Source organism: Pseudophryne corroboree, chromosome 6 (assembly GCF_028390025.1).
Source record: "Pseudophryne corroboree isolate aPseCor3 chromosome 6, aPseCor3.hap2, whole genome shotgun sequence".
NCBI lineage: Eukaryota > Metazoa > Chordata > Amphibia > Anura > Myobatrachidae > Pseudophryne > Pseudophryne corroboree.
The window spans coordinates 208256140-208273269 of NC_086449.1; the positions used below are offsets into that span (position 1 = coordinate 208256140).

The following is a 17130-nucleotide window of genomic DNA, read 5'->3' on the forward strand; positions in this document are numbered from 1 at the left end:
CTGGAACACCCACGGAGACACCAGGGCGTCCACTGCAGTGGCTTGGGGGTCCCTTGACCTGGAACAATACCTCGGGAGCTTCTTGTTGAGACGAGACGCCATCAGTTCGATCAACGGAATTCCCCAGCGTCTTGTCACCTCTGCAAATACCTCTTGGTGAAGAGCCCACTCTCTCGGATGCAGATCGTGTCTGCTGAGGAAATCTGCTTCCCAGTTGTCCACTCCCGGTAGGAAGACTGCTGACAGGGCGCACACGTGTTGTTCTGCCCAGCGAAGGATTCTTGTGGACTCCGCCATTGCCGCTCTGCTCCTCGTTCCGCCTTGACGGTTTATATGCGCCACTGCTGTGATTTTGTCTGACTGCACCAGGACAGGTCGACCCTGAAGAAGGCTTCTTGCTTGCAGCAGGCAGTTGTAAATGGCTCTTAACTCGAGAACATTTATGTGGAGACAGGCTTCCTGAAGCGACCATTTCCCCTGGAAGTTTCTTCCTTGGGTGACTGCGCCCCAGCCCCGGAAACTTGCATCTGTTAGAAGTACCCAATCCTGGATACCAAATCGGCGTCCCCCTAGGAGGGGGATGACCTTGTAGCCACCACAGGAGAGAAATTCTGGCTCTGGGAGATAAACTTATCTTCCGGTGAATGTGCAGGTGAGACCCGGACCATATGCTCAGCAAGTCCCACTGAAACACCCGGGCGTGAAACCTGCCGAATGGAATGGCTTTGTACGCCGCAACCATCTTCCCCAGAACCAGAGTACATTGATGGATCGACACACTCGTCGGCCTCAGAAGTTCCCGGACCATCGTCTGCAGTTCCAGAGCCTTTTCTTCTGGAAGAAATACCTTCTGTAATTCCGTGTCCAGAATCATGCCCAGAAAAGGAAGCCGAGTGGTCGGAATAAACTGTGATTTTGCCAAATTGAGCACCCAACCGTGCTGTTGCAGAACCGACAGTGACAACTCTACACTTCTCAGCAACCGTTCCTTGGACCTCGCCTTTATCAGATCATCGTCCAAGTACGGGATAATTGTAACCCCTTGTTTGCGAAGGAGAACCATAATTTCCGCCATGACTTTGGTGAAAATCCTCGGAGCCGTGGAAAGCCCAAACGGCAACGTCTGAAATTGGTAATGAGAATCATGTATCGCAAACCTGAGAAAGGCCTGATGTGAAGGATATATCGGGACATGTAAGTAGGCATCCTTGATGTCGACTGACGCCATAAAATCCCCCCCTTCCAGGCTGGCAATCACTGCTCGAAGAGATTCCATCTTGAACTTGAAAACTTTCAAGTATGGATTGAGGGATTTTAGATTTATAATTGGTCTGACCGAACCGTCCGGTTTCGGCACAACAAAGAGGCTCGAGTAGGAACCCTCCCCCCGCTGATACGAGGGAACGGGAATAATGACCCTCTGTAGACACAGTTTTTGAATCGCTGCTAGCACCACCTCCCTGTCCGGAAGAACTACTGGTAATGCCGAAACGAAGAACCGGTGAGGGGGCATCTCCTGAAACTCCAATTTGTATCCCTGAGATACGATCTCTAGTACCCAAGGATCCAGGCCTGATTGAATCCAGACCTGACTGAATATTCGTAGACGGCCCCCCACCGGTCCGGACTCCCCCAGGGAAGTCCCAGCGTCATGCGGTGGACTTGGTAGCAGCAGGGGAGGACTTTTGGTCCTGGGTGCCTGAGTCTGCAGGAGGTTTTCTTCCCCTTCCTCTACCCTTTGAAGCGAGGAAGGATGAACCTTTTCCACGCCTGTATTTATTGTGACGAAAGGACTGCATTTGCTGATGTTGTGCCTTTTTTTGTTGTGTGGGAACATAAGGAAGAAAAGAGGACTTACCCGCAGTCGCGGTCGAGACCAGGTCAGCCAAGCTGTCCCCAAACAAGACAGTACCTTTGAAGGGTAGCGCTTCCATAGCGCTCTTGGAGTCGGCATCAGCGTTCCATTGATGGATCCCCAGCGCCCTCCTGGCTGAGATCGACATGGCATTGGTTCTTGAACCCAAGAGACAGACGTCCCTCGCCGCGTCCTTTATGTAATCTGCAGAGTCCTTAATATAACCGAGAGTTAAAAGGACATTATCTTTATCAAGAGTATCCATATCATTAGCTAAATTCTCAGCCCATTTAGCAATAGCACTACTCACCCATACCGACGCCACAGCGGGTCTGAGCAATGCACCCGAATTAGCGAAAATGGACTTCAGAGACATCTCCAGTTTGCGATCCGCCGGATCTTTGAGAGCTGCCGTGTCAGGAGACGGAAGTGCCACTTTCTTAGACAAACGAGATAGAGCTTTGTCAACATTTGGAGATGCCTCACATTTTTCCCTGTCATCAGAGGGGAAAGGATACGCCATGTAAATCCTCTTGGGAATCTGCCATTTCTTATCCGGCGACTACCAAGCCTTTTCACAAAGAGTATTCATTTCATGAGAGGGGGGGAAACTTCACCTCAGGTTTTTTTCCCTTGAACAAGCAAATCCTTGTTTCCTGTACCGCAGGTTCATCAGAAATGTGTAAAACATCTTTTATAGCCACAATCATGTACTGAATACTCTTAACTAACCGTGGATGTAAAGCTACCTCAGTGAAATCGACCTCGGAATCAGAGTCCGTGTCGGTATCAGTATCTACCACTTGAGTAAATGGCCTCTTTTGCGACCCGGATGGGGTCTGTACCTGAGACAAAGCCTCTTCCATGGACTTTTTCCGCACCTGCGTCTGTGACTCAGACTTATCTAACCTCTTTGATAAGGAAGCTACATTTGAATTTATCGTACTGAGCAATGCTAGCAAATCAGGTGTCGGCTGCGTCGACAGTCCCAACTCTAGCCCCGCATCCGCTCCCCCAATAACCTCCTCCGGTGAATAACCTTCAGCCTCAGACATGCCGACACGTAGTACCGACACACCACAACACACAGAACGTCCCAGCTAGGTGACAGGCCCACAATAAAGCCCAGATAGAGGACACAGAGGGAGGATGCCAGCTCACACCCCAGCGCCCATATATCGCAAGAAACGATATATGTACCCAGCGCTGCCTTATGTTAATATTAAGCACCACACTGCGGCCCCCCTCTGAAAATGCCCCCCGTTACTTGGGAGAGAAGCGTGGAGGTCCCGGCAGCGTCTATCCCTCAGCCGCGTGTTGTAGGGAAAACGGCGCCGTGAGCTGCGGGACGAAGCTCCGCCCCCTTCCCGGCGCGCTTCGGCCCGCCAATTTTAAATCTGAAAAAAGATGCTGGCGGGGGTCTGTAAACGGTGCTGAGGCACCTACAATCTTTAAGCCGCCCAACAAACTCCAGTAACATGCTGCCGAGGGCGCCCCCAGCGCCCTGCACCCAGTGAAAACCGTTGGTGATGTGTGTGGGAGCATGGAGCACAGCGTTACCGCTGCGCTGTACCTTTACTGAAGTCTTCTGCCGTCCTGAAGTCTTCTGATCTTCTCATACTCACCCGACGGCGTGGCTCCGGGAACAAGCAGCTTAGCGCACCAAGTGATCGAACCCTCTGGAGCTAATGGTGTCCAGTAGCCGAGAAGCAGAGCCCTTAACTAAGAAGAAGTAGGTCTGCTTCTCTCCCCTCACTCCCACGCTGCAGGGAGCCTGTAGCCAGCAGGTCTCCCTGAAAATAAAAAACCTAACAAAGTCTTTTCTAGAGAAACTCAGTAGAGCTCCCCTAGTATGCATCCAGTCGTCACTCCTGGGCACAAAGTCTAACTGAGGTCTGGAGGAGGGGCATAGAGGGAGGAGCCAGTTCACACCCAGATTAAGTCTTTTTAGTGTGCCCAAGCTCCTGCGGATCCCGTCTATACCCCATGGTCCTTTTGGAGTCCCCAGCATCCTCTAGGACGTAAGAGAAATAAATGTGTTACACCAGTAGTAGTTTACGAGGAAAAATAAACATGTGTGGTTGTAAGAGGATACAGTAATCTAGCGGGAACTTTACTTTAGCAGTCCACACATGTGCAAAATGTCATGACAGGCAACTACTCATATAAAGCATAAGACAGCAGGATGAGGGTGTGCTTGGAGGGGCTTCGTTAAAAAAATATATATACCACAAAAATGTTTCCACTTGTTAAAGACCGGCACAGTAATCGTACCAGCATATGCAAAACACCAGACAGTAACTGGCCCTCTTGCCTTTAAAAATAACCAGTAACAAGCGCCCTCACATATCTAGGCTACGTGCTGGGGTCCAAAATTTAAAGGGCATGGCTACAATTAAATTTCATCCCACTTCACTTCTATAATAAAAAAAACCATGGATTACTCATTTAATTTAGACATTACATGAGTGGGCAATAATGACCTTACTAAAATACATACCAGTAATGCCTTTAATACAATAAGGTCTCAAAATGTAAAAAGTATTATCTACAAGACACAAGTACACTAGAAATATTCCTCTTATATAGAGCAGTGAAAAAGTACTGCCCTTTGTGCTCTATACTGACAAACTTTAGCCAGAATATAAAAAAACCTCAGACCCACCCCAGTAGCTTCGCTATGTTCAGATATGGCTGGATTTAGCACAGAGATCACCAACTATTATATGGAAATTCGAGAGCTCCAACTGAGTAAGCCTTCATATTGGGGTGGCTTTCATGATCAGGATATCAGCCTTGGATTTGATTAGTACAGGAAGATAAGGATAGGCCCTCAAGACTGGTCAATGTCTTTACTTGTGCTCTAGAGTGGAGGAATAATGCAGCTGGGTGAAAAGTGCTATATATGGGTCTAGCACAGAGGTTCCCAAACGTGGTCCTGAAGGCACCCCAACAGTCCAGGTTTTAAATGTATCCATGCTTGGCCACAGGTGACTTAATTAGCACCTCACTCAATTTGATTTAACCATCTGTGCCGAGCTATGGATATACCTAAATCCTGGACTGCTGGGGTGCCTTGAGGACCGCGTTTTTTGGAACCTCTGGTCTAGCAATTAGTGTTTAGTTGCAAAATAAAAGTGTATTATGCCTCAGAAGTGCAAAGCAGAGAATTTGCCACCATATTCATTACTGTGCTATTTATATTGCAAGCTCTACACGGTAAGGACTGCAACCCAACAGTTTTGTTTTTTTTTACAATCGACTGTTACTTCCAACATGTATTAGAAGCATTGGCTCCAGCCGTCAGGGGGGCACCAAGGAAGGAGGACAGAGGGGCTGCTGAGCATGGATAGTGTCTTGATCCAGGCTATTTCAAATAGAAATAGGCCTGTTAAAATCAATGTTTGTGATATCACTATTCTGATCAATGTACCAGTATGTGATAACTGTCTTTGCATGTCAAATGGTTGAAGCTTGAATGATCTGCTGGCATTCCATTATAGCCACAGAACTCAGACACACACTGGCTATTCAGGTGTGAAATTCCTCCTGACCAGAGCTAGTTTAATTACCCCAGAACCAGAGCTATGGCCAGAAAAGTGTTAAGCTCTTCCTGGTCTGTCATCTCAGAACTGGCCATTTGTTTACACAAGTACCATGGCCAGAGCATCAAAGGCTATTAGAAGAGAAGGCCATTTGCCCCTGAGCGAGTGGCTGGGAAACCCAGTATGAGCAGACACTCAATACCTTCTCTGGCTTTGGAAGGGTTAAAACAAACTCTCCAGAGGGAGGGGGCTGAAGGGGCAGCCTGAGTTTCAAATAGGAGAAACACAGACTGCAAGTTGTCCATTATCAAGGAAGCGAGTCAAGAGAAGCATCCTCGCTCTGAAATGTCCCGATAATATCCGAAGAGGCTTCACTTCATCCCATCGTTCCACTCTGCTTGTGTTAGGATCGGTGGGTTTTATCTCCCTGTTTTTATTTTTCTTGAAACGGTCTTTACTCATGTGACTGACTTTTTATCATTCTATCTTATTACTTTCTTTTCTGTAACATTAGCTTTGAAGTTTTTTACTTAAATTAAATAATCTAATTTTAGCTCTGGTTTTCTGTCGTGTATCCAACCCAACTCTCCGAAAGAGGCATTACCAAAATATGGATTTGTTGTATCTGGGGAATCGCCGTGCCTAGGATCGTGACAGATAGGTCTATCTCCACATATTTCATAGTGATTTGCTGTCACTGCTGACTGCTATCCTTGCTCACAAGCCCCCTTGGTGACGCCCCAGCAGTACCTTAACTGAAGAATAGCCAATAGTGGCAAGCAGCTTAGGTTAGATACTGTAAAATAGGATTTTAATACCTACCGGTAAATCCTTTTCTCTTAGTCCGTAGAGAATGCTGGGGTCACTTCAAGAACCATGGGGTATAGACGGGATCCACAGGAGACATGGGCACTTTAAGACTTTCAAAGGGGTGTGAACTGGCTCCTCCCTCTATGCCCCTCCTCCAGACTCCAGTTATAGGAACTGTGCCCAGGGAGACGGACATTTCGAGGAAAATGATTTATTTTAAACTAAGGTGAGATACATACCAGCTCACACCTCAAGCACGCTGTACAACATGGCATTTAACACAACGCAAGTCAAAGGCATGAACAACATCAGCAACAGGCTAACTATAACCGTAACACAACATGTGTGCAACCACAACTAATAACTGCAGATACAGTACGCACTGGGACGGGCGCCCAGCATCCTCTACGGACTAAGAGAAAAGGATTTATCGGTAGGTATTAAAATCCTATTTTCTCATACGTCCTAGAGGATGCTTGGGACACTTCAAGAACCATGGGGTTTATACCAAAGCTCTAGAACGGGCGGGAGAGTGCGGATGACTCTGCAGCACCGATTGACCAAACATGAGGTCCTCATCAGCCAGGGTATCAAACTTGTAGAACTTCGCAAAGGTGTTTGATCTCGACCAAGTAGCCGCTCGGCAAGGCTGTAATGCCAAGACCCCCCGGGCAGCCGCCCAGGACGAGCCCACCTTTCTGGTAGAATGGGCCTTCACCGATTTCGGTAACGGCAATCCAGTTATAGAATGAGCCTGCTGAATCGTATGACAGATCCAGCGCGCAATAGTCTGCTTGGAAGCAGGAGCCCCAATTTTATTGTGAGCATACAGGACAAACAGAGCCTCTGTTCTGGCGACATAAATTTTCAAAGCTCTTACTACATCGAGAAACTTCGATTCCAGCAAGGCGTCAGTAGGCACTGGCACCACAATAGGTTGGTTCAAGTGGAACGACGAAACCACTTTCGTCAGAAACTGCTGACGAGTCCTCAACTCTGCTCTATCTTCATGGAAGATCAAATAAGGGCTCTTGTGAGACAAGGCCGCCAATTCAGACACCCGCCTTCCGGATGCCAAGGCCAACAGCATGACCACTTTCCAAGTAAGGAATTTCAACTCTACCTTCTGTAAAAGGTTCAAACCAATGAGATTGAAGGAATTGCAACACCACGTTAAGATCCCACGGTGCCACAGGAGGCACAAAGGGAGGTTGGATGTGCAACACGCCTTTCACAAAAGTCTGAACTTCTGGAAGGGAGGCCAATTGTTTCTGGAACTTTAATGGAGCCCAACTTTAGGCCCACATCCACACCAGCTTGTAGAAAATGGAGAAAACATCCTGACATTCTTCTGTAGGAGTCTTCTTGGATTCACACCAAGACACGTATTTTCTCCAAATACGGTGGTAATGTTTAGACGTTACTCCTTTCCTGGCCTGAATAAGAGTGGGGATGACTTCCTTGGGAATACCCTTTCGGGCTAGGATCCGGCGTTCAACCTCCAAGCCGTCAAACGAAGTCGCGGTAAGTCTTGGAACACGCACGGCCCCTGCTGTAACAGATCCTTTCGTAGAGGAAGGGGCCAGGGATCTCCTATGAGTAATTCCTGAAGATCTGGATACCAAGCCCTCCTTGGCCAGTCTGGAACAATGAGGATCGCTTGAACTTTTGTTCTTCTTATGATCTTTATCACTTTTGGAACAAGTGGAAGCGGAGGAAACACGTACACCGACCGAAACACCCACGGTGTCACCAGGCCGTCCACTGCTATTGCTTGAGGGTCTCTCGACCTGGAACAATATCTCTGAAGTTTCTTGTTGAGGCGAGACGCCATCATGTCTATTTGAGGAATTCCCCAAAGACTTGCCACTTCTGCAAAGACCTCTTGATGAAGACCCCACTCTCCTGGATGGAGATCGTGTCTGCTGAGGAAGTCTGCTTCCCAGTTGTCCACTCCTGGAATGAAGATCGCTGACAGAGCGCTTGTATGCCTTTCCGCCCAGCGGAGAACCTTTGTGGCCTCTGCCATTGCCGCTCTGCTCTTTGTTCCGCCCTGGCGGTTTATGTACGCTACTGCTGTTATGTTGTCCGACTGAATCAAGACGGGCCGATTACGAAGAAGATGATCCGCTTGCAGAAGGCCGTTGTGAATGGCCCTTAATTCCAGAACGTTTATGTGTAGACACATTTCCTGGCTTGACCATCTTCCCTGGAAGCTTTCCCCCTGTGTGACTGCTCCCCAGCCTCGGAGACTCACATCCGTGGTCACTAAGATCCAGTCCTGGATCCCGAACCTGCGTCCCTCTAGGAGGTGAGAGCTGTGCAGCCACCACAGGAGTGAGATTCTGGCCTTGAAAGACAGGCTTATCCTTCGGTGCATGTGTATCGATACTTTTGCTGGTTTCAGAATTTGTTTGACCAGGTTCTGAATTTCCAGAGCCTTTTCCACTGGAAGAAAAACTCTCTGTAATTCGGTGTCCAGAATCATTCCCAAAAACGACAGCCGTCTCGTCGGAACCAACTGTGATTTTGGCAAGTTTAGGAGCCAACCATGTTGCTGCAGAATTGTCAGGGAGAGCGTAATGTTCTGCAGTAATTGGTCCCTGGATCTCACCTTTATCAGGAGATCGTCCAAGTACGGGATAATTGTGACTCCTTGCTTGCGCAGGAGAACCATCATTTCGGCCATTACTTTGGTGAAAATCCTCGGAGCCGTGGACAGACCGAACGACGTCGTCTGAAATTGGCAAGTACAATCCTGAACTGCAAACCTCAGATAAGCCTGATGTGGAGAATAAATGGGAACATATAAGTAGGCATCCTTTATGTCTACCGACACCATAAAATCCCCCTCCTCCAGACTGGAGATCACTGCCCGGAGAGATTCCATCTTGAATTTGAATTTTCTTAGGTAGAAATTGAGGGATTTGAGGTTCAGGATTGGTCTAACTGAGCCGTCTGGCTTCGGGACCACGAACAGGCTCGAATAAAAGCCTTTTCCCTGTTGTGACGGGGGAACCCTGACAATGACTTGACTGACACAATTTTTGTATTGCGGCGCACACCACCTCCCTCTCCGGAAGAGAAGCTGGTAAGGCCGATTTGAAAAATAGGTGAAGGGGAACGTCTTGAAACTCCAGTTTGTACCCTTGGGACACTATTTCTAAAACCCATGGGTCCAGGGCCGAACGAGCCCAGAACTGACTGAAGAGCCAGAGACGTCCCCCCACCGGTGCGGACTCCCGCAGCGGAGTCCCAGCGTCATGCGGTGGACTTGGCAGAAGCCGGGGAGGACTTCTGCTCCTGAGAACCGTCCACGGCCGGTGATCGTTTACCTTTTGCCTTTCCTCTAGTAGCAAGGAAGGAAGACCCCAGGCCCTTTCTGTATTTATTGGGCCGAAAGGACTGCATCTGATAGTGGTGTGCTTTCTTTTGTGGTGCAGGCACATAAGGTAAAAACGATGACTTACCCGCGGTAGCCGTAGATACCAAATCAGCGAGGCCATCACCAAACAACACACCACCTTTATACGGTAGAGACTCCATAGCTTTCTTAGAGTCAGCATCAGCATTCCACTGATAAATCCACAATGCTCTCCTAGCCGAGACTGCCATGGCATTGGCCCGTGATCCCAAGAGGCCAATATCTCTCGCAGCTTCCTTTAGGTAGACTGCAGCGTCCCTGATATGACCTATCCAGGGTATCCATTTCAGATGACAAGTTATCTGCCCATCTTTCGATAGCACTACTCACCCACGCAGATGCAATGGCTGGTCTGAGTAGCGTACCCGTGGTGACATAAATGGATTTCAATGTATTTTCCGGTCTACGAGCCGCAGGATCCCTTAGGGCAGCCTTGTCAGGGGACGGAAGAGTCACCTTTTTTGGACAGCCGTGACAGAGCTTTGTCCACAATGGAAGGGGGGGGGGGGGGAGGGTGACTCCCATTTTTCCCTATCCCCAGAGGGAAACGGATACGCTACTACCACCCTTTTGGGAATCTGAAACTTTTTGTCAGGATTTTCCCGAACCTTTTCACAAAGCGTATACAGTTCATGAGAGGGAGGAAATGTTACCTCAGGTTTCTTCCCTTTATACATACAGACCCTAGTATCAGGAACAGTAGGGTCCTCAGTGATATGTAATACATCTTTTATAGCCACAATCATGTACTGAATGCTCTTTGCCAGTTTTGGATCTAATCTGGCATCACTATAGTCGACACTTGAGTGTGTGTCCGTGTCGGTATCCGTGTCTGCCAGCTGGGCAAATGAACGTTTTTGTGACCCCATGGGGGTCTGGACTTGAAACAACACATCCTCTACGGATCTCTTCCAAGTTTGGTTCGGAGACTCAGAGTTATCCAATCTTTTATTTATCAGAGCCACATTTGCATTCAAAGCACTCAAAACATTCACCCAATCCGGTGTCGGCGGTGCCGACAGGGTCACTTTCACAGCCGTTTGTGTCCCAAACATAGTCTTCTCCTGGGAAGAGCACTCCGCCTCAGACATGCCGACACACGTGCACCCACCACACGCAGATACACTGGGCCTATAGGGGACAGACCCACAGTAAAGCCCGTCAGAGAGACACAAGCGGAGATATTGCCAGCTCACACCCCAGCGTCCAATCCCGGTCTGAAAACAATACAGAAAATGTCCCAGACCTGCAGCGCTTTTATAAGTTACATATAATGCACCAATATACCTGGTGTTCCCCCCCCCCCCCCCCGTTTTGCACCCGGTTACTTGTACAGCAGTGTGAGGAAGGACCAGCGTCTCTGCAGTCTTGTGTAGAGAAAATGGCGCCGGGCTGTGTGCTGTGAGGGCTAAGCCCCGCCCCCGTAATGGCACGCTTCAGACCCGCTTTTTTAAAATTTTTATACTGGTGGGGGTCCGGACAGTGCCCTGGCACTATGTCCGCTCTTGCCAGGTATTTATTTGAGCCTAAAATGCTGCCCAGGGCACCCCCCCCCCGCGCCCTGTAGTGCCACTGAGTGTGGGAGCATGGCACGCAGCGCGGCCGCTGTGCGGTACCTCAAAGCCGTCACTGAAGTCTTTTGATCTTCTTCTTCTCACCTGTCTTCTGGCTCTGCAAGGGGGGTGACGGCGGGCTCTGGGAACGAGCATCTAGGCGTACCTAGCGATCAGACCCTCAGGAGCTAATGGTGTCCTGTAGCCAAGAAGCAGAGCATTTAACTCACAGAAGTAGGTCACAGAAGTAGGTCTGACTTCTCTCCCCTAAGTCCCACGAAGCAGGGAGACTGTTGCCAGCAGTTCTCCCTGAACATAAAAAACCTAACAAAGTCTTTTCAGAGAAACTCAGTATAGCTCCTCAGTGTGCATCCAGTCTGCCTGGGCACAGATTCTAAACTGGAGTCTGGAGGAGGGGCATAGAGGGAGGAGCCAGTTCACACCCCTTTGAAAGTCTTAAAGTGCCCATGTCTCCTGTGGATCCCGTCTATACCCCATGGTTCTTGAAGTGACCCCAGCATCCTCTAGGACGTATGAGAAATAATGTTGTGGCATCCTGTGATTGGAGGGGCTCCTGGAGCTAGTATACCTTGTACTTTTAGTGCATCCATCTCAACACAGACACAATGGAGATGGGACCAGTGTACACTAGTATGCCACCTACCAATTGCTCCAGCAATGTAATTACTTCTACAGTCTCATGAACACTGGACAGCTGGCAGCCGCTGCTGTGTGTGCGCACCTTAATGCCTGCGCTATAGAAATTGCCATCATACACGGAAAATATTTTCATTTTACTAAACATATGCTATTGTTCAGTGATTCACTTCAAAAATGCACCTGCTACTGTATGTGGTTAAACCCCAAAATGTTAAAGAAAACATTTGTACACTTTATTACAAACCCTTTACGTTACAGCCTCTCTCTCAGTCCTCATATCACTGGGTACAGAGTATCAGAATGAAGAGAGATGCCAGGAAGGAAGACTGTACCTGGACAGTTACTGTACTAACCACACAGCATTTCCTTTCACTACCTCTTCATGTCGTGTCACCTTGTAAAAAGCTCATGACAAGAAATACAAAACAGCTAGAACCGGCGAGAAACATTTCCAGAGATGATTGGTCTCTGAAACCTGTTGCTTTTAGGTTCTGTTATCTCAGTGAGATATAGATGATAAATAAAAGAGCAGGTGCACAGGCTGTAGCGCAGTACCTGGAGGAAGGAATTTCAGACGGTTGTTTGTCAGTCGCAAATGGCGTAGTGATTTAAGCCTCCCAATGTCAGGGCACAAGATTTCCAGCGCATTGTCACTCAGGTCCAAGGACTGCAGCTTAACCAGAGAACCAATGGCTTCAGAGAGGAAAGGAAACAAGTAGTTATGAAAAGAATATTATGCTGCCGTATCAGTCCAACAACTACATAAGTTATACAGTTTTGCTGGCTGAATAAAACAAGAAATCTAGAAGCACTTTCCCATTTAAGCACATAGCTGCAACATACTGTAGCACAATAAGTAAATGATAGCAAAAAAGACCTGATCACAAAGTGACTGCTCCCGATAAGGAGACAGGCTAGATTAGAAATATATAGGGTATATACACGCAGCAATCTGTGGCTACTTTGGTCTAAAAGATCCAAATTATTTTTTTGGTTGGGACAGAAAAAACATAATGGGTGGTTGCACTCATATTAATAAGGGCTAATATGGAGAAAATATCTGTTGCCTATTCAGAATTGATTTATATGCCTTTTACGGTACATCATATTATAGTAATGAAGGGATGGTGCTGCCTCACAGTGATAGGGTAAAGAGTTTGCTGATTATGCCCCATATGTGTGCCCCATGTTCGTGTGAGTTTCCTTTGGGTGCGACAATTTTCCTATCACATTCAAGCAAACTGGCTGCTGACAAACAAACAGACGCGTGTTACAAAATGTAGACTAAGTTCCAATGGAGCAGGGAGTGATGTGCATGATTAAATAGTCTCTGTACAGCGATGTGTAAGATGGTGATGCTATAGAAGTATATAAAATAATCTGTGCAACCTGCAGTCCTGTACAATAAGGAACACTAAGTGAACATAATACAGAAACAAAATAATATCTAGACATCAGACCCTGCTCACCAGAGCTACTGTATCTGAATAGAGAGAAATACAATAAACTTGCAAAATGGGGATCTCAATTCACTATATTCTCAAGCATATTTTGCTTAATATGAAAGGGTCACTAGTAATATTTAGGAGAACATTCCCTAAGGTTATGGTGGGAAACAGGAGGCCTAACAGTAGTGCACTGTAATATCCTATTTCCATTGTTGCAATATCTGGGTTATTGCTGATGCTAAAACATGTAAGAGGGATGATTCCGCACCAATTACAAAATTTATGGAAGACCAAACTAAGACAGACAATCAGGGGAAATATTCCCAGATAAAGTCTCTATGGCGGTGCACCCTGAGTCAACAATAGTACTGTAGAATGTGAGTGGAGAAGAAGCTGATGCTACCCAGGTCTTGGCTCAGTGGAAAAGGGTCCTTGAAAAATAACCTGAATCCAGTGACTTTGGAATCCGACCCAAGTAGCTACCAAGGTCAGTCCTAGGTAAGATTGCAGTGTAAATGGGTGACCCGTGTCCCAAACCGTGTCCTGTTAAAAGCCTATGGAGAGCCATATCACCGGCGCATGGAGATGATGTCATCTCGAAGCGCCGACAGAGGAGGACCCACCACCAACCCAGGTCCACAACACCCATAGAGCTCACCACCAAGCCTGCTAAGGGCTTTGTTGTGCTTGCCCCCCTGCCGGCATTCCACCACTCAGGATGCCTATGTCGGTATATATACTGGCAGTAGGCATCCTGTGCAGCGGTATAACATACCAAACCCGTACTAAAGGGCCCCATACACTAGGACGATAATGCCCGATTTAATCTGATTTCGAGCATTCGGCCTGATATATCGGATGAAATTGGGCATTTTGGAGGTGTTTCCGATCCGATGCGCATTCCCGTGAGCATAGGATCCTCCAAAATGAATGTGCTGCACATTCAATCATGTCCGACCCCGCAGGCATGGCTGGTATCGCCCAAGATACATCTTATACAAAAGGACAGCATACAATGTATCTTGGGCGATCCTGACCGCTGGGAGGCTGCCGGGGTGATCGCCTGCAACATGTCAGACGGACATGTCGTGTAAGTGTATGGGGCCCTTAAGCCTTGAAGCATGATAAAGTGGAGAAAGGTAAAGTACCGGCCAATTAGCTATTGTCATTTTTGTTTGTGTCATTGATGGAACAGCTGAGCCACCATGAAAGTATGTGATATCAGTTACAGCGATGGCCCCTCAACAGCAAAATTGTACTGACCCGGGGGACAGATGGCACACTGAACCCCCCCCCAGCATGCTACTGTAGAGATATCAGGTTGATAACTACAACTGGACAGTGGAAATAGAATTGTTTTGGAAATATTAAGTTTGAGGTGGCGAGAGGACTTCCAAGATGAAAACGGCAGAAATGCATTCATTGACATGGACCAATACAGATGGTGACAAATCTGGGGAGGATAGGTATATTTGAGTATCATCCATGTACAGATGACACTAAAATACAAATGAGCTGATTAGTTTGCCTAGAGATGTGGTAGAAATTGGGAAAGATAGGGACCTTCACATCCTAGCACAGTTTTGCTATTAATGCATGCTAAAACTGTGACAGAGCATGCTGGGATGTGTAGCTGGAGGGCAGCATGTTGAATACCCCTGCTCTAGATATCAGTCATGATTTCTAATCCCTAACCTGCACTAAGATTTTCCTTAGCAGTTTATAATTTATATATCAGTGGATCCTAAACTTTCTCAGTTCACAACTGACCATGGGGAAGATTTTTATTAAGAATAATCCAGCTAGAAACTGCTGATCAGACAATTGATGTTTTCCTACTGTAATGTGGAGACACACATCTTGGTTACACATTCAGCAATCTAGGATAACCAAACGCAGTACACACGTGAACATTGGAAGAGGAGCACATTACACTGTAAAGCTTGTTTTGAGGAATTCATGTATATGCACTGAACTGCTCTGGTGTTGCAAATTGTGTGTAGGCCTGTATTAGATCTGGTGCAGCAAAGTGTAAAACATCCCCCTTCACCACCACAGTGTACAGATGAATGTGGGATTTTCATGGTTTGGAAAGAAAAAGCATTATGTTTCTACAAAGTATCTGAAACAATTTGCCTGGAAATAGGGAAAGGTCCCATTGATATAATGAGCCAGTGATAGTGGTACTGGAGGAAATAGAGGGTGGGGGTCTGTGGTTGCCACTGGGGACTATAGTCACGAGGATGGAGAGGAAGCGGAAGGGGCAGAAACACACAGCCTGCAGCGCAGCTGTGCAAATGCAATGGCTGCGCAAGAGCGGTAATTTGCAGCCTCAGCCTTCAAATTTGCCAACCCTAGGTTGATTTGGGACCAGACTACTCGCAACATCTCTGAAAGCGCATACAATAGGGGAACTGCTAATTTATATAAGAACACAATAGAAAAGTACAGTAACTCACAGACAATTAGAGAATACTGAATGCAAATAGCTTGCGGACTAGACTACATACAGTGTCTGATAGACTGTAACATATTATATATAGAGTCTCTTTATGTATATGCTTCCAGGAATTTGATGGGTCTAAAAGCCGGCAAATTCTCAGGTCTCAGGCCCGACCCTGGTCAAGGGCAGGGTCAGACTCCAGGTTAGTTTGTATTCACCCATGCAGAAATCCCGGGTTGACGCGCGTTCATGTACAAAAACCTGGGATTTAGCTGCATGTCTAGTGTTCACGCTAGGCTGTTTTAGCAGGGCGCCGCACCCTGACCGATTTTTAAAGGGCAAACTGCGCCCTGCCCCTTTAGTGGCATCCTGCTGAACAGCCAGCCACGGCCGATGTGTGAATAGATGCCGTGCGCTCGCATGTTATCTATTCACATTGTAGGTAGAGCCCCACCCACATTAGTGATGCTAATACGCACACGCCCCCTTCCTTGCAGTCCGCACCCCTTTTTTGTGCGCCTCTGCTGCCCCTGGCATACTGCCATCCTGCCCAATTAAATTCCTGGGTGGGGAAGAGGGGAACACTACATGTGTGAAAGAGGTATAAGTGATACAAGGTGTATTTTCACATATAATCAGAGTGCATGCTGGGTAAGTGTCTGTTTTGCTTTAATTTTCTCAAACCTAAAACACAATTTGTTTATCAGACAAACAAACTATATTGTTTCATGCGAGATACTCACCTTCCGGGACAAACACAATGTTATTTGAATGGAGATACCTTGAAAAACAAAGAAAACAGAACAGCTGTTATCCTGAAGGATTTGTGCTAGGACATGGGATTTCCAGGCATTACACTAGAAGCACCAAGGGCAAACAACAGATACTAGAAATATACAAGCATGCAGAATTATACCCTCTACTCCCTCTATCATTTCTCCTGCTTTACATTGCTTAGTATAAAAATTGAAGCGAACTAGTCACCCAAGAAAAAGGCTACACACACTACTTAATAATTACTTTCCTTAGGCAAGTTATTCCTAAACAAATTTAAAATTAAGGGTTTGTTCCAGCCCAGTCATTTAATACAGCATCACCTGTACTGTGGATTAAAACCAAAATATTGAGAAAATCATACAAATGACATTTAGTGTTTAGGCGATGGATTAACTTTAAGGGCTCAGACATACACTGGGAAAATGATAAAAAAAAAAAAAAATTCAATGGGCTGTGCTTTTAGCAAAAAATACTGTATTGGTAGTGTGCAACAAGGCATTAGCAACGATAGGCAATTACAGTAACCCAACCTCGACGGGATCCGGTCTTTAGGTCGACATGAGTGTCTCACCTTTTTTTTTTTTTATCATTTTTTGAACTTTTTCATACTTTACG

At 46.9% G+C, this 17130-nt stretch overlaps 1 protein-coding gene across 3 annotated transcripts in view; it reads right to left on the reverse strand.

The window, feature by feature from the left end:
• Window positions 1-17130, reverse strand: part of LRRC28 (leucine rich repeat containing 28) — a 130173-nt gene that overhangs the window by 46665 nt on the left and 66378 nt on the right. For all 3 annotated transcript variants that reach the window (XM_063925708.1, XM_063925709.1, XM_063925710.1), the window contains exons 4-5: window positions 16482-16519; window positions 12403-12540 (exon numbers count right to left, since the gene is read on the reverse strand). In XM_063925708.1, coding sequence (XP_063781778.1) covers window positions 12403-12540; window positions 16482-16519 — 176 coding nt within the window. The remainder of the gene's footprint in view (window positions 1-12402; window positions 12541-16481; window positions 16520-17130) is intronic.